This window comes from Bombina bombina, chromosome 1 (genome assembly GCF_027579735.1).
Source record: "Bombina bombina isolate aBomBom1 chromosome 1, aBomBom1.pri, whole genome shotgun sequence".
Taxonomy (NCBI): domain Eukaryota; kingdom Metazoa; phylum Chordata; class Amphibia; order Anura; family Bombinatoridae; genus Bombina; species Bombina bombina.
The window spans coordinates 492,411,117-492,433,314 of NC_069499.1; the positions used below are offsets into that span (position 1 = coordinate 492,411,117).

The 22,198-nt window shown below is 42.5% G+C and overlaps 1 protein-coding gene across 1 annotated transcript in view; it reads right to left on the reverse strand.

Annotated features, from left to right (window-relative positions):
- The window catches only part of SF3B1 (splicing factor 3b subunit 1), a 143,148-nt gene that overhangs the window by 65,785 nt on the left and 55,165 nt on the right, over positions 1 to 22,198 (reverse strand). The window contains exon 2 of the mRNA XM_053698558.1: positions 19,364 to 19,530. Coding sequence (XP_053554533.1) covers positions 19,364 to 19,530 — 167 coding nt within the window. The remainder of the gene's footprint in view (positions 1 to 19,363; positions 19,531 to 22,198) is intronic.

A 22,198-nucleotide genomic window follows, 5' to 3' on the forward strand; every position in this document is an offset into this window, starting at 1 on the left:
TACAATGCTGAATTCCACCAGCGGAATTCAGCCCGTCAGAGGCATAGACAGGGGCGTAAGTGGGCCCATCTGCCACAGCATGATAAATCGACCCCTAAGGACATTAAAAGGCAGACATTATGCATATAAAGGAAAAATAAATGTATTGCATCAAAACAAAAACGTAGCAGCAGCAGTTTAAATGGACTCTAGTTGAAATACTAACATATGCTTAACGGTTTCTGATGTATTAAAAAGGGACATGAAACCCAAAAAAACAGAATTTATGCTTACCTGATAAATTACTTTCTCTTGTGGTGTATCCAGTCCACGGATTCATCCTTTACTTGTGGGATATTCTCCTTCCTAACAGGAAGTGGCAAAAAGAGCACACAGCAGAGCTGTCCATATAGCTCCATCCCCCAGTCATTCGACCGGAGGTTAGGAAGAAAAAGGAGAAACCATAGGGTGCAGTGGTGACTAGTTTAAACAAAAAATCTACCTGACTTAATAGCCAGGGCGGGCCGTGGACTGGATACACCACAAGAGAAAGTAATTTATCAGGTAAGCATAAATTCCGTTTTCTCTTGTAAGGTGTATCCAGTCCACGGATTCATCCTTTACTTGTGGGATACAAATACCAAAGCTTTAGGACACGGATGAAGGGAGGGAACAAGACAGGTACCTTAAACGGAAGGCACCACTGCTTGTAAAACCTTTCTCCCAAAAATAGCCTCAGAAGAAGCAAAAGTATCGAATTTGTAAAATTTGGAAAAAGTATGCAGCGAAGACCAAGTCACTGTCTTACAAATCTGTTCAACAAAAGCCTCATTTTTAAAAGCCCATGTGGAAGCCACTGCTCTGGTAGAATGAGCAGTAATTGATTCAGGAGGCTGCTGGCCAGCAGTCTCATAGGCCAGACGGATGATGCTTTTCAGCCAAAGGAAAGAGAGGTAGCAGTCGCCTTCTGACCTCTCCTCTTACCAGAATAGATGACAAACAATGAAGTTGTTTGTCTGAAATCCTTAGTTGCTTGTAAATGGAACTTTAAAGCACGAACCACATCAAGATTGTGTAACAGACGTTCCTTCTTCGAAGAGGGATTAGGATACAGAGAAGGAACAACAATTTCCTGATTAATATTCTTATTAGACACAACCTTAGGAAGAAAACCGGGTTTGGTACGCAAAACTACCTTATCTGCGTGGAACACCAAGTAAGGTGAGTCACACTGCAAAGCAGATAACTCTGCAACTCTTCGAGCAGAAGAGATAGCTACCAAAAACAAAAAACTTTCCAATATAAAAGTTTAATATCTATGGAATGTAAAAGGTTCAAACGGTACCCCTTGCAGAACTGAAAGAACTAAATTCAGACTCCATGGCGGAGCCACAGTTCTATAAACAGGCTTGATTCTGACTAAAGCCTGACTAAACGCTTGAACGTCTGGTACCTCTGCCAGACATTTGTGTAAAAGAATAGACAAAGCAGATATCTGTCCTTTTAAGGAACTAGCTGATAATCCTTTCTCCAATCCTTCTTGGAGAAAGGACAATATCCTAGGAATCCTAATCTTACTCCATGAGTAACCCTTGGATTCGCCCCAACAAAGATATTTTCGCCAAATCTTATGGTAGATTTTCCTGGCGACAGGCTTTCTAGCCTGAATCAGGGTATCTATAACCGACTCAGAGAAACCACGCTTAGATAGAATTAGGCGTTCAATCTCCAAGCAGTCAGACGCAGAGAAATTAGATTTGGATGTTTGAAAGGACCTTGAAGTAGAAGGTCCTGCCTCATTGGCAGAGTCCATGGTGGAACGGATGACATGTCCACTAGGTCTGCATACCAAGTCCTGCATGGCCACGCAGGCGCTATTAGAATCAAAGACGCGCTCTCCTGCTTGACTCTGGCAACCAGACGAGGAAGGAGAGGAAACGGTGGAAACACATAGGCCAGATTGAAGGACCAAGGCGCTGCTAGAGCATCTATCAACACCGCCTGGGTATCCCGGGACCTGGACCCGTAAAGAGGAAGTTTGGCATTCTGACGGGACGCCATCAGATCCAATTCTGGAGTGCCCCATAGCCGAGTCAGCTGGGCAAATACCTCCGGGTGGAGTTCCCACTCCCCCGGATGAAAAGTCTGACTTAGAAAATCTGCTTCCCAGTTGTCTACTCCTGGGATGTGAATTGCTGAGAGGTGGCAAGAGTGATCCTCCGCCCACCTGATTATTTTGGTTACTTCCATCATTGCTAGGGGACTCCTTGTTCCCCCTTGATGGTTGATGTAAGCTACAGTCGTGATGTTGTCCAACTGAAATTTGATGAATTTGGCCGCAGCTAGCTGAGGCCATGCCTGAAGAGCGTTGAATATCGCCCTCAGATCCAGAATGTTTATCGGGAGAAGAGCTTCTTCCTGAGACCATAAGCCCTGAGCTTTCAGGGAGTCCCAGACAGCACCCCAGCCCAACAGACTGGCGTCAGTCGTTACGATGATCCACTCTGGTCTGCGGAAACACATTCCCTGAGACAGGTGATCCTGAGACAACCACCAGAGAAGAGAATCTCTGGTCCCCTGGTCCAACTGTATTTGAGGAGACAAATCTGCATAATCCCCATTCCACTGTTTGAGCATGCATAGTTGAATTTTTCTGAGGGGTATCCGTGCAAAAGGGACTATGCCCATTGCCGCTACCATTAGTCCGATTGTCTCCATGCACTGAGCTACAGAAGGCCGAGGAATGGAATGAAGAGCTCGGCAAGTAGTTAAGAGTTTTAACTTTCTGACCTCCGTCAGAAATATTTTCATTTCTACCGAGTCTATTAGTGTTCCTAGGAATGGAACTCTTGTGAGGGGGGAGAGAGAACTCTTTTTGATGTTCACTTTCCACCCGTGAGACCTCAGAAAGGCCACTACGATTTCCGTGTGAGACTTGGCTCTTTGGAAAGTTGACGCCTGAATTAAGATGTCGTCTAGATAAGGCGCCACTGCTATGCCCCGCGGTCTTAGCACCGCCAGGAGGGACCCTAGCACCTTTGTGAAAATTCTGGGAGCAGTGGCCAACCCGAAAGGGAGAGCCACAAACTGAAAATGCTTGTCCAGAAAGGCAAACCAGAGAAACTGGTGATGATCTTTGTGGATAGGAATGTGTAGATACGCATCCTTTAGATCCACGGTAGTCATATATTGACCCTCCTGGATCATTGGTAAGATTGTCCGAATGGTCTCCATTTTGAATGATGGGACTCTGAGGAATTTGTTTAGAATTTTGAGATCCAGGATTGGTCTGAAAGTTCCTTCTTTTTTGGGAACCACAAACAGGTTTGAGTAAAATCCCAGCCCTTGTTCCGCAATTGGAACTGGGTGGATCACTCCCATTGTATGTAGGTCTTCTACACAGCGTAAGAACGCCTCTTTCTTTGTCGTGTCTGTAGACAGACGAGAAATATGGAACCTTGCCCTTGAAGGGGAGTTTTTGAATTCTAGAAGATATCCCTGGGATACAATCTCTAAGGCCCAGGGATCGTGTACATCTCTTGCGCAGGCCTGAGTGAAGAGAGAGAGTCTGCCCCCTACTAGATCCGGTCCCGGATCGGGGGCTACCCCTTCATGCTGTCTTGGAGGCAGCTGCAGGCTTCTTGGCCTGTTTACCCTTGTTCCAGCCCTGGTAAAGTTTCCAGGCTGCCCTGGGTTGTGAAGTGTTACCCTCTTGCTTTGCAACAGGGGAGGATGAAGCGAGAGCGCTCCTGAAATTTCGAAAGGAACGAAAATTATTTTGTTTGCTCTTTGTCTTAAAGGACTTGTCCTGAGGGAGAGCATGGCCTTTTCCCCCAGTGATTTCTGAGATAATCTCTTTCAAATCAGGCCCGAAAAGGGTCTTTCCTTTGAAAGGGATGTTCAGCAGTTTGGATTTTGACGACACATCGGCCGACCAGGACTTGAGCCATAGCGCTTTGCGCGCCAGAATGGCGAAAACTGAATTCTTTGCCGCTAACTTAGCTAGTTGGAAAGCGGCATCTGTGATAAAAGAATTAGCCAGCTTAAGAGCCTTAATTCTGTCCATATCATCCTCATTTGAGGTCTCCGTCTGGAGCGCATCTTCCAGCGCGCCTCGAACCAGAAAGCAGCTGCAGTAGTTACAGGAACAATGCACGCTATAGGTTGGAGAAGAAAACCTTGATGAACAAAAATATTCTTAAGTAAACCCTCTAACTTTTTATCCATAGGGTCTTTAAAAGCACAACTGTCCTCAATTGGTATAGTTGTGCGTTTAGTAAGTGAAGAAACAGCCCCCTCCACCTTAGGGACCGTCTGCCACGAGTCCCGCGTGGTGTCAGATATGGGGAACATTTTCTTAAAAACAGGAGGGGGAACAAACGGAATACCTGGTCTATCCCACTCCCTAGTTACTATATCCGCAATCCTCTTAGGGACCGGGAACACATCAGTGTAAACAGGAACTTCTAGGTACTTGTCCATTTTACACAATTTCTCTGGAACCACCAAAGGGTCACAGTCATCCAGAGTAACTAATACCTCCCTGAGTAATAAACGGAGGTGTTCTAGTTTAAAAGCCAACGTATCTGAGTCTGTCTGAGGAGCAACCTTTCCCGAATCGGAAATTTCTCCCTCAGACAGCACATCCCTCGCCCCCATTTCAGAGCGTTGTGAGTGTATATCGGATACGGCTACTAAAGCGTCAGAATGCTCATAATCTTAAAACAGAGCTATCACGCTTTGCAGGTAACACGGGCAGCTTAGATAAAAATACTGAGAGGGTATTATCCATAACTGCCGCCAAATCTTGTAAGGTAAAAGAGTTAGAAGCGCTAGAGGTGCTAGGCGTCGCTTGAGCGAGCGTAACTGGTTGTGATACTTGGGGAGAGGTCAACGGGCTAACCTCATTACCTTCCGTCTGAGAATCATCTTGGGCCACATTTTTAAGTGCAACAATATGGTCTTTAAAATGTATAGACATATCAGTACACGTGGGACACATTTTGAGAGGGGGTTCCACCATGGCTTCTAAACACATTGAACAAGGATTTTCCTTGGTGACAGACATGTTTAACAGACTAGTAGTAAGACAAACAGGCTTAGAAATCACAATAATCAAGCAAAAACACACTTTGCAAAAAAAACTTACTGTGCCTTTAAGAAATAAAAAAGGCACACAATTTTCCAAAACAGTGAAAAATGCACCAAACTTTCTGAAATTTTCACAGTATGTACCTAAAGCATTGGTAAGATTGCACAACTAGCAAAAAAATAGATTAACCCCTTAATGCCCAAACCGGATCAATAGTAAGCTAACAGACCGGTTAAAACAAATTTAGCACCTTGCCACAGCTCTGCTGTGGCCCTACCTTCCCTTAGGAGTCGGATTTATGGGGAAAAAGCTTCTTATGGGTCCTCAAACTGTAGCAGGAGCCACCATGTGAACACAGCCTGAAGATCTAGTCAATCTAACTGCGCATCCGAGGCGTGAAAATAGGCCCCTCCCACCTTACTCCGGTGCTGTGAGGCCTAAAGAAACACTCCTAGGAGTTCTAATATTAGCCATGTGGGTAACAACCCCTGAAAGAAACCCAAAGGGACCTTCTAAGTGTCTCAAAAACGATGTTTATAAGTAAAAGCCATTTGCCATAAAAAAGTGTCAACCCATAAAAAAAAGTGTCAACCAGCATAAATTAGCCCTGTTATGTAAGCTTGTAATTCCATACTTAGTCTCTGAATAAAGCTTACCCTTCCCTCATGGGGATATTATCAGTCCTTTTCTAGCAATAACAGAATTTATGCTTACCTGATAAATTACTTTCTCCAACGGTGTGTCCGGTCCACGGCGTCATCCTTACTTGTGGGAATATCTCTTCCCCAACAGGAAATGGCAAAGAGTCCCAGCAAAGCTGGCCATATAGTCCCTCCTAGGCTCCGCCCAGCCCAGTCATTCGACCGACTGACAGGAGGAAAAAATAGGAGAAACCATAGGGTACCGTGGTGACTGTAGTTAGAGAAAATAATTCATCAGACCTGATTAAAAAACCAGGGCGGGCCGTGGACCGGACACACCGTTGGAGAAAGTAATTTATCAGGTAAGCATAAATTCTGTTTTCTCCAACATTGGTGTGTCCGGTCCACGGCGTCATCCTTACTTGTGGGAACCAATACCAAAGCTTTAGGACACGGATGAAGGGAGGGAGCAAATCAGGTTACCTAAACGGAAGGCACCACAGCTTGCAAAACCTTTCTCCCAAAAATAGCCTCCGAAGAAGCAAAAGTATCAAATTTGTCAAATTTGGCAAAAGTGTGCAGTGAAGACCAAGTCGCTGCCTTACATATCTGATCAACAGAAGCCTCGTTCTTGAAGGCCCATGTGGAAGCTACAGCCCTAGTGGAGTGAGCTGTGATTCTTTCAGGAGGCTGCCGTCCGGCAGTCTCATAAGCCAATCGGATGATGCTTTTAAGCCAAAAGGAAAGAGAGGTAGAAGTTGCTTTTTGACCTCTCCTTTTACCAGAATAGACGACAAACAGAGAAGAAGTTTGTCTGAACTCTTTTGTAGCTTCTAAATAACAACCTTATCTGAATGGAACACCAGATAGGGCGGAGTACACTGCAGAGCAGATAACTCAGAAACTCTTCTAGCAGAAGAAATAGCAACCAAAAACAAAACTTTCCAAGATAACAACTTAATATCTATGGAATGTAAAGGTTCAAACGGAACCCCTTGAAGAACTGAAAGAACTAGATTTAAACTCCAGGGAGGAGTCAAAGGTCTGTAAACAGGCTTGATCCTAACCAGAGCCTGAACAAATGCTTGAACATCTGGCATAGCTGCCAGTCGTTTGTGTAGTAAGACAGATAAAGCAGAAATCTGTCCCTTTAGAGAACTCGCAGATAATCCTTTATCCAAACCTTCTTGTAGAAAGGAAAGAATCTTAGGAATTTTTATCTTATTCCATGGGAATCCCTTGGATTCACACCAGCAGATATATCTTTTCCATATTTTATGGTAAATCTTTCTAGTTACCGGTTTTCTGGCTTGAACCAGAATATCTATCACAGAATCTGAAAACCCACGCTTTGATAGAATCAAGCGTTCAATCTCCAAGCCGTCAGCTGGAGGGAGACCAGATTTGGATGTTCGAATGGACCCTGAACAAGAAGGTCCTGTCTCAAAGGTAGCTTCCATGGTGGAACCGATGACATATTCACCAGGTCTGCATACCAAGTCCTGCGTAGCCACGCAGGAGCTATCAAGATCACCGAGGCCCTCTCCTGTTTGATCCTGGCTACCAGCCTGGGAATGAGAGGAAACGGTGGAAACACATAAGCTAGGTTGAAGGTCCAAGGCGCTACTAGTGCATCCACTAGAGTCGCCTTGGGATCTCTGGATCTGGACCCGTAGCAAGAAACCTTGAAGTTCTGACGAGACGCCATCAGATCCATGTCTGGAATGCCCCATAATTGAGTCAACTGGGCAAAGATCTCCGGGTGGAGTTCCCACTCCCCCGGATGGAATGTCTGACGACTCAGATAATCCGCTTCCCAGTTTTCCACATCTGGGATGTGGATCGCAGATAGGTGGCAGGAGTGATCCTCCGCCCATTGTATTATTTTGGTCACTTCTTTCATCGCCAGGGAACTCCTTGTTCCCCCCTGATGATTGATATACGCAACAGTCGTCATGTTGTCTGATTGGAATCTTATGAATCTGGCCTTTGCAAGCTGAGGCCAAGCCCTGAGAGCATTGAATATCGCTCTTAGTTCCAGAATGTTTATCGGGAGAAGAGACTCCTCCCGAGACCATAGTCCCTGAGCTTTCAGGGATTCCCAGACCGCGCCCCAGCCCACTAGACTGGCGTCGGTCGTGACGATGACCCACTCTGGTCTGCGGAAGCTCATTCCCTGGGATAGGTGGTCCAGGGTTAGCCACCAACGGAGTGAATCTCTGGTCTTCTGATCTACTTGAATCACTGGAGACAAGTCTGTATAGTCCCCATTCCACTGTTTCAGCATGCACAGTTGTAATGGTCTTAGATGAATTCGCGCAAAAGGAACTATGTCCATTGCTGCAACCATCAACCCTACTACTTCCATGCACTGAGCTATGGAAGGACGTGGAACAGAATGAAGAACTTGACAAGCGCATAGAAGTTTTGACTTTCTGACATCTGTCAGAAAAATCCTCATTTCTAAGGAATCTATTATTGTTCCCAAGAAGGGAACTCTTGTCGACGGAGACAGAGAACTTTTTTCTATGTTCACCTTCCATCCGTGAGATCTGAGAAAGGCCAGAACGATGTCTGTATGAGCCTTTGCTGTTGACAGGGACGACGCTTGTATTAGAATGTCGTCCAAGTATGGTACTACTGCAATGCCCCTCGGTCTTAGAACCGCTAGAAGGGATCCGAGTACCTTTGTGAAAATCCTTGGAGCAGTGGCTAACCCGAATGGGAGGGCCACAAACTGGTAATGTTTGTCCAGAAAGGCGAACCTTAGGAACTGATGATGTTCTTTGTGGATAGGAATATGTAGGTACGCATCAATTGACCTTCCTGGATTGTAGGTAGAATCGTTCGAATGGTTTCCATTTTGAACGATGGCACCCTGAGAAATTTGTTTAGGATCTTTAAATCCAGAATTGGTCTGAAGGTTCCCTCATTTTTGGGAACTACGAACAGATTTGAGTAAAATCCCATTCCTTGTTCCGTCATTGGAACTGGGTGTATCACTCCCATCTTTAACAGGTCTTCTACACAATGTAAGAACGCCTGTCTCTTTATTTGGTTTGAGGATAAGTGAGACATGTGGAACCTTCCCCTTGGGGTAGTTCTTTGAATTCCAGAAAATAACCCTGAGAAACTATTTCTAGCGTCCAGGGATCCTGAACATCTCTTGCCCAAGCCTGAGCAAAGAGAGAGAGTCTGCCCCCCACTAGATCCGGTCCCGGATCGGGGGCTACTCCTTCATGCTGTTTTGTTAGCAGTGGCAGGCTTCTTGGCCTGCTTACCCTTGTTCCAGCCTTGCATCGGTTTCCAGGCTGGTTTGGTCTGTGAGGTATTACCCACTTGCTTAGAGGATGCAGAATTAGAGGCCGGTCCGTTCCTGAAATTACGAAAGGAACGAAAATTAGACTTATTCTTGGCTTTGAAAGGCCTATCTTGTGGGAGGGCGTGGCCCTTTCCCCCAGTGATGTCTGAGATAATCTCTTTCAATTCTGGCCCAAAGAGAGTTTTACCCTTGAAGGGGATATTAAGCAATTTTGTCTTGGATGATACATCCGCTGACCAAGACTTTAGCCAAAGCGCTCTGCGCGCCACAATTGCAAACCCTGAATTTTTCGCCGCTAATCTAGCTAATTGCAAAGCGGCATCTAAAATAAAAGAGTTAGCCAACTTAAGTGCGTGAACTCGGTCCATAACCTCCTCATATGGAGTCTCCAGTTCCTCGAACCAGAACCACGCTGCTGTAGTGACAGGAACAATGCACGAAATGGGTTGAAGAAGGTAACCTTTCTTTGAAAGCACAATTATCCTCGATAGGAATAGTAGTGCGCTTGTTTAGAGTAGAAACTGCCCCCTCGACCTTAGGGACTGTCTGCCATAAGTCCTTTCTGGGGTCGACCATAGGAAATAATTTCTTAAATATAGGAGGGGGAACAAAAGGTATGCCGGGCTTCTCCCACTCCTTATTCACTATGTCCGCCACCCGCTTGGGTATAGGAAAAGCGTCGGGGTGCACCGGAACCTCTACGAACTTGTCCATCTTGCATAATTTTTCTGGAATGACCAGGTTGTCACAATCATCCAGAGTAGATAACACCTCTTTAAGCAGTGCGCAGAGATGTTCTAATTTAAATTTAAATGTCACAACATCAGGTTCAGCCATGTTGATAAATTTTTCCTGAATCTGAAATTTCCCCATCTGACAAAACCTCCCTCATGGCACCTTCAGATTGGTGTGAGGGTATGACAGAGCAATTATCATCAGCGCCCTCCTGCTCTTCAGTGTTTAAAACAGAGCAATCGCGCTTTCTCTGATATGCAGGCATTTTGGATAAAATATTTGCTATGGAGTAATCCATTACAGCAGTCAATTGTTGCATAGTAATAAGCATTGGCGCGCTAGAAGTACTAGGGGCCTCCTGCGTGGGCAAAACTGGTGTAGACACAGAAGGAGATGATGTAGAACCATGTCTACTCCCTTCATCTGATGAATCATCTTGGGCAACTTCATTATCTGTGACAGTACTGTCCTTACTTTGTTTGGACGCTATGGCACAATTATCACACAATTTTGAAGGGGGAGACACATTGACTTTCATACATATAGAACATAGCTTCTCTGAAGGCACAGACATGTTAAACAGGCTAAAACTTGTCAATAAAGCACAAAAACCGTTTTAAAACAAAACCGTTACTGTCTCTTTAAATTTTAAACAGAGCACACTTTATTACTGAATATGTGAAACAATATGAAGGAATTGTTCAAAATTTACCAAAATTTCACCACAGTGTCTTAAAGCATTAAAAGTATTGCACACCAAATTTCAGAGCTTTAACCCTTAAAATAACGAAACCGGAGCCGGTTACAGATTTAACCCCACTACAGTCCCAGCTACAGCCTTTGCTGCGACTTTACCAAGCCCAGAGGGGAATACGATACCAAATGACGCCTTCTAGGAACTTTTCCAACTATTTTCAGATCCTCACACATGCATCTGCATGTCTTGCTCTCAAAAACAACTGCGCAGTAATGGCGCGAAAATGAGGCTCAGCCTACAACTGGGAAGGCCCTTCCTGACTGGAAAAGGTGTCTAACATAGTGCCTGACGTTAAAAAACGTTCCCCAAGTTTATAAGTGTGAATTACAGCATAAACATGTATAAAATGCCCAAAAAAAGCAATCGATTTTGCCCATAAAAGTGTCTACCAGTTTTATAGCCCATATTAAGCCCTTTATTCTGCTTGAGACTAAGAAAATGGCTTACCGGTCCCCATGAGGGGAAATGACAGCCTTCCAGCATTACACAGTCTTGTTAGAAATATGGCTAGTCATACCTTAAGCAGAAAAGTCTGCTAACTGTTTCCCCCAACTGAAGTTACTTCATCTCAACAGTCCTATGTGGAAAACAGCAAAGGATTTTAGTTACTGTCTGCTAAAATCATCTTCCTCTCACAAACAGAATTCTTCATCTTTTTCTGTTTCAGAGTAAATAGTACATACCAGCACTATTTTAAAATAACAAACTCTTGATAGTAGAATAAAAAACTACAACTAAACACCACATACTCTTAACCATCTCCGTGGAGATGTTGCCTGTGCAACGGCAAAGAGAATGACTGGGGTGGGCGGAGCCTAGGAGGGACTATATGGCCAGCTTTGCTGGGACTCTTTGCCATTTCCTGTTGGGGAAGAGATATTCCCACAAGTAAGGATGACGCCGTGGACCGGACACACCAATGTTTGAGAAAAATGACTGAACATACCTTATTGCAGCCTAATCTGCAAACCGTTCCCCCAAACTGAAGTTTTCTTGTACTCCTCAGTCCTGTGTGGGAACAGCAGTGGATTTTAGTTACAACATGCTAAAAATCATCTTCCTCTCTGCAGAAATCTTCATCCCGTTTCTGCTGGAGAGTAAATAGTACAAACCGGTACCATTTAAAAATAAACTTTTGCTTGTAGAACAAAAACTACAAATCTAACACCACATTCACTTTATCCTTCCGAGAGAGACCCTATTGCTTAGAGCCGGCAAAGAGAATGACTGGGGGGTGGAGCTATATGGACAGCTCTGCTGTGTGCTCTCTTTGCCACTTCCTGTTAGGAAGGAGAATATCCCACAAGTAAAGGATGAATCCGTGGACTGGATACACCTTACAAGAGAAATGTTGTTGGTGATTCAGATAGAACATACATTGTATTAACTTTCCAATTTACTTCTATTCTCAATTTTACTTCACTCCTTTTTTTAAAGCAGCAGCAATGCACTACTGGGAGCTAGCTGAACACATCAGTGAGCAAACAAGAGGCATATATCTGAAGCAACAAATCAGCAGCTAGCTCCCTGATCCTGAGCCCACATAGGTATGCTTTTCAACAAAAGATACCAAGATTAAAGCAAATTATATAAATGTTAATTGGAAAGTTGTTTAAAACAAATGTATGTAATACCTGAATCATGAAACAAAAGTTTGGGTTTCACATTCCTTTAATGCGTATTTGTTGATGGGGCAAATCTCAAAGATATATTGATAGACATTGAGAAGCCTCTAGAAGCCCAAAAAGAAAAATTATGCTTACCTGATAAATTAATGTATTTCATGATGGCGAGAGTCCACAAGCCATCACGTGTGGGAATATTCCCAACCTTACCACTAGGATGAGGCAAAAGACACTCCAACACACTAGGGCTTTAAATCTCTCCCACTTCCAATGACCCTCAGTAATACATATAGCCAAATAGATGAGGGAAAAAATAAAAGCAGGAAAGATAAATGGGGCAGAGAAGTGCAAAACAAGTACTGCCACCACACGAACAAAAAGAAAGGGAGCAGGTTTGTGGAATCTCATCACTATGTCCACGAGAATAGGGGGACATAAATTGAAGGCTGGATGTTGGTATTCAGGCACTACGGGTCGAAGAACTTTGCTGACAAAGAAGAAGGAAGAAGAAATCTTTTGTGGTTTCCACATATTAAAAGAGCTCTTACAACATCCAAGTTGTGAAGAAGATGATTCTTAGAATTCCCTGATTGATGGTATCTATAGATACCACTTTAGGAAGAAAAGAACAACTAGTGCAACGAACAGCCATATCCTGATTAAGAAATCAGAAAAGGAGGTTTGCAAGACAAAGCTGAAAGCTCAGAGACTTCTAACAATTTAATAGCTAGAAAAAAAAAAAAAAAAAAAAGTACCTTTCAACATAAAAGCCGATGGACCAAACCATGCATTGGCTCAAAAGGAGAAGCTCAAATAACCCTTAAAACCAAATTCAGATTCCAAGGAGGAGAAACTGGACAAATAACTTGTTTTATCCTTAGAAGAACCCAAACAAAGCCTTGAAAGTCAGGAATTTTAGCAATTTTCGCATGAAAAAAATAAAAAAACAGAAAAAGCTGAAATCTGACCATTTAGAGGACTGGCTGATAAAATCTTTGTTATACGCTTGGGTTTTGCCATCACTTTAAATAAACACTAGGATTTCCTAGTAAGGAAGAAGATCACTAACATTGCGCCTCTGGCCGCCCATGGCACATCACTTTCTTCAATGAGGTGACGTTTCCACCTCTAGACCAATAGCAGTTCGTTTCAATAGCAGTTCGTTTCAACTGACATTCTAGCACAGCTACTAATGTAGAAGTGAAAATGTCACCTCATCGGAGAATACGCTGTACCGTGGGCCGCTGGAGGAGCAGTGTTAGAGTGCGTTTAATAGTTTCTCTCGTCTTTTGTAAAAAACAAACGTTTATTTTTTGTGATGGTAAATCCTAGTGTTTGTTATACAAATTGGATTTACCATTACTTTAAGCCTTCCTAAAGGAACTCAAGAGCTCTAGAAATTTTAAAACTATTCCAACGGTAACATTTGCGAGAAAACCACACACAAAAGGTTTTGCATGCCTTATTACAACTCTGAATTTGATCTAATTAATCACTGGCAGTGACACAATATAAAACATGGTGGTAAATATTGTCTTAATAAATATCTTTTTTAACTATATACTACTATTCATTTGGTGGCCAATTGTAAAAGCACATCTGTCATACATTACATGACAAACAATTGTTTAATTTAAGCCACTTAGTCTGTTAGTAACATCTAATTATTTGTTACTATCTTTCTCACTATTTTAAGCTGTATCTACAGCGCTGTGGGTTTAAGTATCTTTCTCCTCAGTGATTGGGATCTTATTGTTTTTTCACAATATAAAACATGCACTGTAACCACCATTTGCATATAATAGTATTTTGCTTATGCTCATTTCTATACTGTGTATATTATATTCCATCTTTAAGCACCTTGTGAGTGCCTGCTCCATATACACTGTTACCCTTTACATATTCTGTTCACACATGAGTGTGTTTACCGTCTCTGGCTGGTACCCATATTGTTCATACCCTGATTCACTCAGTTTCATTAGGTGGCTTAAACTGCCACACTTACATATTTGTCTCTCTCAGTTCTAGTTTCAACTAGCAAGGCTATGTGGATAGGTATGTATGGTTAGGTTACTCGATGTGTACAAAGCTCTATACTGTAAGGTGATTAAATTGAATTCCAACTTGGATGTCTATGCCTACATGTTTCCATGCCTTATGTTACCTTGTACCCCCTTTAAACTAAATTAAGTGTGTGCGTATATATATATATATATATATCGTCTGGGGTTGTCATGTTCCTTGTTCAGAGGAGAATTGCCTGGTATTTCGGGGCTGGACTGACCTTCCTTGGCAGGATCAGACTGATATACTTCAGGAAAGTTTTCTTCTGTGAAAAGCACACTGGTCTAAAAGAGGCTGCTTCCGGGTGGTAAATCGCCATAGAACAAGCCACTGAGCTGTTGTTCGTTCCTGGTAGAGCGCTTCTCTCTTCGTATGCAAATTATTATGACCCTGGGGTAGTCTCCCTATGGGTGATGGGGGAAACCAGACGTGGACTCCTTGCCCAGTGTGCTTAGAGGAATGTGGCTGCACCTCACTGACGAGGCCCATAGGAGCTGCACTTAATCTTATGGCGCGGTCGAGCCGGGCTGTGACTATACAGCTGGCCCGATGCGCTGACTAAAAAAAACAGACCCGCTCAGCAGAGAGCGGGTCTGTAAAAGCGGCATGTTTTTTAATTATTAAAAGGGAAAAAAGGGTTTTAGAACTATAGCAGTAAAATAATGTTATATAATTCTGCACTATGTGCAGAATTATATAACATTATTTTTAGGTTTACTGACACTTTAAGCATTCTATCAGGGCCTGGAGGGAGAAGATCCTTTCTCAGAGGAAGCCTCCATGGTGGGTACAAGTACATCTACACCAGATTTGCAAACCAAATCCTGCAAGGCTGTATCGGAGCATTCAGCATTGCGGAGAATAGTTCCTTTTTGATTCTAGCTATCACCCTGGATAGCATCACAAATAGGTCGGGCCAACTCTGGAGAGCCCTGAAGACTGCATGGAGTTTCAGAACATTTATTGGTAACTTTGCCTCCTGAGGAGACCAAACTCAACTGCTCTCTCCAAGTCCCGCGGACTGCACATCAACCTAGCAGGCTGACATCTGTGGCACTTACAACCCACACAGGACGAAGAAAAGAGTCTCTGAACAAGGTACTAGCGAGTCTGCCATTAATTTATGGACTGCCTTGACTTGTGATCTAAAAGAATCCCGAGACAGATTATCATGGTCCCCATTCTATTAATGCAACATCTGCATCTGAAGCAGCCATCATGAGACCCACAACTTATATGCACTAATCTACAAAAGGGAGAGGATTCAGATGCAGAAGAGTACAGACCTGTTGCAGCTTTAGTCTAAACTGTTCTGTTATAAACAAGGACATTGACACAGAATTGATTAATGAACCCCAGAAAAGACACACAAGACAGAGGGGTTAATTAACTCTTTGGTATATTTATTTTCCAACTGACTCTGAAGCAACTAAAGAACCATTTGAGTGTGAGACAAAGCCAGATGAAAATATGTAGGTTAACTCTTAAGTTAGAAACCTGTCCTTTTTAAAGGATATCTGAACTGGTGCACAGGTGAAATAATCAGCTGAATAGTTAACATGGTTATTTTACCTGCTCTCAACCAAGGTAATCCTGAACATCTGTCCTGTTAGGGAGGCCTGAGGACAGACTTGAAAATTAGATTAGTTCCAAATCTCTTATACAAGCAAAAAAAAACAAAAAAAAAAACCATAGGTGGTATACAAGGTAGCAATTATAGGGATCAAATTGGTAGAGAGCCCTGCCTAGAGTCGCACTGTTGTAGTCAGCTCTTGTGAAGGGGGGCTCATGGCGGATAGCAATGGAGGAGAGGAACTGTTATTAAGAAAGGTTAGTGTAGGTTGTATGCATCCCTAAACAGAAGAGTCTTTAAGGAGTGCTTGAAGCTTTCAAAACTAGGGGAGAGTCTTGTGGAGTAATAAAGGATCGAGGCACTCGAGAAAGGGGGGGGGGGGGAAAAAAATCTTCCCCCAAGGAGGCCTTGAACGAAAACATTCAGTACCTACCTTAGGAACAGTCTCCCAAATGTCTGTATTAACAGAAGGAGAAGAAAGATTTTAAATTTGTAAGATGGGAAAAGAGGAAGGCTGCTTTGGAGCTGCCTTAAAAAAATTTTTTATCAATCCTCTTAACAGGTTGCTTGACTGTAGCAAGACTTTCCTATACTTCTAAAGAAATTAAAACTTTCCGCAATACTGCATGAATGTGCTCAAGCCTGAAATTAAATTACACGTCCTCTGCCACAGCAGCAAGGTCCTGAGATTTCGAGAGACTATACTCAGAGTGAGAAACACCCTTATCATAAAATCGGTAAGAGTGGACACTTGTAACTGAAGTCCCTGAAGAGCTAAAGCGCAAAGAAGGACCACTTCAAATCCATGCAAGCGTCTGCGCTTATCAGCTGAAGGTAAATAAGTGAAAACCTCACTAATAGCAGAATATAATCCTTAACCCTTTGAGTGCTAATCACGGCTCTGAGCCGTCACAGAGTTTCCCACTCTGGTGCTAATGACGGCTCAGAGCCGTCACTAGCACTCTCCCACCTTGAGGGAGATCTGGGGGCTCCCACCCGCTCCTACCCCGGCGATCGTGCCTGTAGAGTGACAGGCATCGCCGGGGCTTCCCGTTTTGCGGGGTGACGTCACGCGCAACATGATGATGTCACCGCACAACTTTATTTATACTTAACAATGTTAAGTATAGGAGCAGGGGGCATGCTGCTTAGAAGCCTGTATCTCAGGCATCTAAGCAGCTACAGACCCCCAAGACCTAACCTTTCCAACAATGTAAGTCACCGGGGTCTGAAAAAAATAAAAAAAAGTTCAAAAAATAAAAAGTGTTCAAAAAATAAAAAAAGCTTAGCACTCAGGTGGGAAAGTGCTTAGCACTCCAAGGGTTAAAAGGGAAACTGAACCCAAATTTTTTTTCTTTTGTGATTCAGATAGAGCATGAAATTTTAAGCAACTTTCTAATTTACTCCTTTTATAAAATTGTATTCATTCTCGTGGTATCTTTATTTGAAATGCAAGAATGTAAGTTTAGATGCCAGCCCATTTTTGATGAACAACCTGGGTTGTTCTTGCCGATTGGTGGATAAATTCATCCACCAATAAAAAAAGTGCTGTCCAGAGTACTGAACTAATAAAAAAGCTAGGATGCCTTTTTTAAATAAAGATAGCAAGGGAACGAAGAAATTTTGATAATAGGAGTAAATTAGAAAGTTGCTTAAAATTGCATGCTCTATCTGAATCACAAAAGAAAATTTGGGTTCAGAGTCCCTTTAAGTTTGGTGAAAGTGAACTCCTGGGTGCAACTTTGATAAAAAGGTATAAACCCCTTGCACACTCTATTGCTAACCCTAAACAGGGTTTTTCTTTGCTTCAGATTCCACTCATGAGGTAGAAAGCTGAGCGGGGGGGGGGGATGAATCTTTACAAACTAAAGTATCAGAGATAAAAAGAAGCAAGTAAACAGTATACAGCACACATATAGTAAACCACAAAGAGGAGAAAAAGACACAATGTATCATAGCATATAACAGCACACAAATGGTTAAATATAATAAGCTCTGATGATCAGAGTGCCTTAACATTTCCACTGGTCCTGAACACATTCCTACATGCTGAGAATGTTACTGCAGCACAGGAACAGGAAAGGATTGCAAAACAGAAAAGACGCATGCAAAAACAGATAACCCATAGCCTGCGCCATCAGTGTGCGCTAAAACCGGAAGGTAACAAAAACAGAAATTTAGAGCAGGCAAAATAAAAATTCTTAGCATGTTAAGCCAATTATGCTTAATTTAACAGTAACCTAAAAAAACTGCTAGTATAAAAAAGGTATGGTGTATAATATATATGTCACCAGACTAGGTGAATCATGTCTACATGTTAATACTAATAGCTGGTGGGCTTTTAGGGTGTAGGTACTTACTACTCAGCATCTCTGCCCACTGGACTTACATCAGCAACTTGTTTCCGGCAGTCAAGCCCATCTTAATCAGTGCGAGCACAATGCCCAGGTTCTGAATTAACAGAATCCACAACTCAGGGGATTGGTGGACAAGTCCACATTTCACCTGGGAGGCCTGCAACATTTCTCAATGAGAAAAGATCTTTCACTGCCTGGCTGAATAACTCCCTGTTTGCCCGTCTGAATGAAAGGTTACTGTGAGGGGGATTCAGATCAGTTAGAGGATTCCCTTTTAAATTAGGATTAGATCTTGCTCTTCACTTTCACCTCACTCCTCATCAAGGAGACAAAAGAAAAATGACTAAGGATCATGGGAAGGATTTTAAGTTATGGTGTGTTGAGGTATCTTGCTGCCTCCTAGTGATCAGGAGGGGAATATTCCCACACGACATTGCTTGTGGACTCTTACCATCTGATTAAAGGAATAAGATTTATTCTGCAAATAAAAATATTTAATGTTTTGCCAATAACTTGCTATCCCAGCTGCAGAGTATTGCACGTAAGGTAATTTGCTGGTTTTGCTCACTAGAACCACAACCCTTCGTTCTCAAGAACATACACATTCAGATGGGTTGAGTATGCAGAAAGATGACATCCTTTTATTAAAGGGACACAAGTGATTGGCTGATGTCTGTCACATGATACAGGGGGACAGAAAATGGGAGAAAAAAATAAATTTGCCAGAAAAAAATAAATAAATCTTATTTGAGGCGTTATTGCCTTGACTTTTTATTATGGACTTTTTATTATGCAAGTCTATTGTATTGAGTGGTCCTTTATTTATATACACAAAGGCCAATACTTAGGTGATGAATTATTAACTCTAGTGGTGGTTTTGGTGAGGAAAACCAGCTGTCAAATGCAAGAATAAAAGTAAAATGAACTATTTCAAATACATTTAACACTCTGCAGTTAGTATAAATAATTTGAACACATTAATTACAGTACAGTGTTCCTTTAAGAGGACCTGGTGACATGGGCTACACAAATATTTAAGTCTTGACATTATCTCCTATAGTAGTGTAAGTCACCAAAAAAAAAAAGCCAATGAACATAGAAGCGAAAGTTTATATTAGCCCTTGCTAAAAGAAATGGCTCAAATACCATGCATTACAGACCTTTCTTTCTAACAAATTTAGAGAGGCACATTATAAATTATACAGTAATAATTCTTACATCATCCTGTTCAGTTGCTGCAATAGAGGTCACATATCCAGTAAATCTGCTATCACTTCCGCCGTAAATTTCCTGATCAAAATAATCAGTCGAATCAAGACCAACTCCTTCTGTCTCATCAAGAGCGGCTTTCTTTACTTGAATTTCCCGGATCTGTGCTTCAATATCTACAAATTAAATATGTCATAAAAATAAGCAGTCCATTTAAATCATAATATAGTCATTACAGGAACATTTTATTAATGCAACCAGAAATCAAAAGTGAAGGCAAGAATTTGACTAGTCCTAGCATATGACCACGGTCTATAATCTACTTCCCTACCTCGTGTTTTTAAAAGCCCTCTAATCTTTCTCTCCCAGCATGTCTTCCCCAACCTTATCTCCCCTTACACTATGTGGCCAAAAGTATGTGGAAACTAATTATTCATTTCAGGTGTTTTAGCCACAGCCTTTACTAAAAGGTGTAAACAAATGTAGCATATAGCAGTGACAAAACATTGGCAGTACAATTTGTCAAACAGAAGATCTAAGAGATTTTGAACATAGCACGTGCATAGGATGCCACAAGCTAGTTTGAGAAATTTCTGCCCTGGTCAACTAAGTATTGAAGTAGAAGAATCTAAGACAACAGCCCAGGCACAAAGTGGTAGACCATGCAAACAGAGTGAAGCCACCAAATGCTGAAGCACATTGCGAGTAAAAATTGCCTAACATCTGTTGCATCACTTACTACAGAGTTCCAAGCTGCCTTTGGAAGCAACATTAGCAGAATAATTGTATGTCGGAGCAGGGCTGCAACTAACAATTTTCATAAATCTATTAATAGGATAATTTTTTTTGATTAATCGGTTTAAAAATCAAAACAAAAAACATTTTCCTGTATTTAATATAAAATCCACATACTGAGTGTTACAAATATAAAACTTTACATTAACACAACTGTTTGACCAACACATTTTTATAATTAAGCAAAAACACCAACTGAAAAGAGGTAGACTATCACTGTTTATAGCATTCTGCTATTCACTCTTTCAGAAACTTGACATTTTTGCACTTCAATGCAAACATGTCCACATGCTCCTGGCTGAGGTTGGCTCTCTTTTTGCAGCTATTTTGCTTGCAGCAGAGAAGAGAAGCTCAGATGGTGTTGAGCAGTGATGTGCAGTCACTAGAGGCAGGTGAGGCAGTGCTTCACCTCTCATATGGGCAAAAATATATATTTTTTTAAGGGTTTTAAAAAAATAAAATAAAAAATTGCAATTTTTTTCCCCAGCATTTTTTTTCTTCACAGATACATGTTGTGCAATGGAGAGGCACAAGCAGGTCTGCCCACCATTACACAACATGCTGCGCCATCTACTGGATGAAAGTGGTTAAGATCATTGCATGGCCCATAAGTGCTTTATTTGAGGCAGTCCTATTTGGGCTGAACCAATCCAGTGAGAGGCATTAGTAAGTGGAACTTAGGGTTGGGGCTGGATGTTAAATCATATAAAACAGAACAAAAACGGAAAAAAACTACTTTCATTTATTTTGTTGCTGTGCTGTGAAGCTGCTAGCTTTGCTAAAGTGAAAGAGAGAGTTCTGTTCTTCCCCTCTAAGTGCAGTGGAATGTGCCACTGTCACTTCCTTAACACAGACAGAGGCAGAGCAGGAAGAGAGATGCAGTCCATGAGCAGTGTTTAGCCACATCTTAGTAAGTTCTGCAGCCTTCGATTTCACTGAAAGGGATTCTGTTAGTGAAAATTATAATTTAATGAATGTGGTTTAGTGTTTTTTTACTCTTTTACAGCAGGGTCGTTTTTGTATTTTGTTTCCTCAACCTTTACACCCACTAACTTAACAGCTTGCCTTCACTTTCTGAACTCTCTGTAGCTCTGTTTTATTACTTAAAAATGCAGTGGTCTCTCTCCCTCCCCCCTTGTGTGTGTGTGTGTCTCTCTCTCTATCTATATCTCTCCTTATGTGTTGTTCTCCCCATGGTCTTTCTTATCCCTTATGTGTCTCTCTTTCTCTAACCCTCTGTGTGTGTGTCTCTCTCTAACCCTCTGTGTGTGTGTCTCTCTCTAACCCTCTGTGTGTGTGTCTCTCTCTAACCCTCTGTGTGTGTGTCTCTCTCTAACCCTCTGTGTGTGTGTGTCTCTCTAACCCTCTGTGTGTGTGTGTCTCTCTAACCCTCTGTGTGTGTGTGTCTCTCTAACCCTCTGTGTGTGTGTGTCTCTCTAACCCTCTGTGTGTGTGTGTCTCTCTAACCCTCTGTGTGTGTGTGTCTCTCTAACCCTCTGTGTGTGTGTGTCTCTCTAACCCTCTGTGTGTGTGTGTCTCTCTAACCCTCTGTGTGTGTGTGTCTCTCTAACCCTCTGTGTGTGTGTGTCTCTCTAACCCTCTGTGTGTGTGTGTCTCTCTAACCCTCTGTGTGTGTGTCTCTCTCTAACCCTCTGTGTGTGTGTCTCTCTCTAACCCTCTGTGTGTGTGTGTCTCTCTCTAACCCTCTGTGTGTGTGTGTCTCTCTAACCCTCTGTGTGTGTGTGTCTCTCTAACCCTCTGTGTGTGTGTGTCTCTCTAACCCTCTGTGTGTGTGTGTCTCTCTAACCCTCTGTGTGTGTGTGTCTCTCTAACCCTCTGTGTGTGTGTGTCTCTCTAACCCTCTGTGTGTGTGTGTCTCTCTAACCCTCTGTGTGTGTGTGTCTCTCTAACCCTCTGTGTGTGTGTGTCTCTCTAACCCTCTGTGTGTGTGTGTCTCTCTAACCCTCTGTGTGTGTGTGTCTCTCTAACCCTCTGTGTGTGTGTGTCTCTCTAACCCTCTGTGTGTGTGTGTCTCTCTAACCCTCTGTG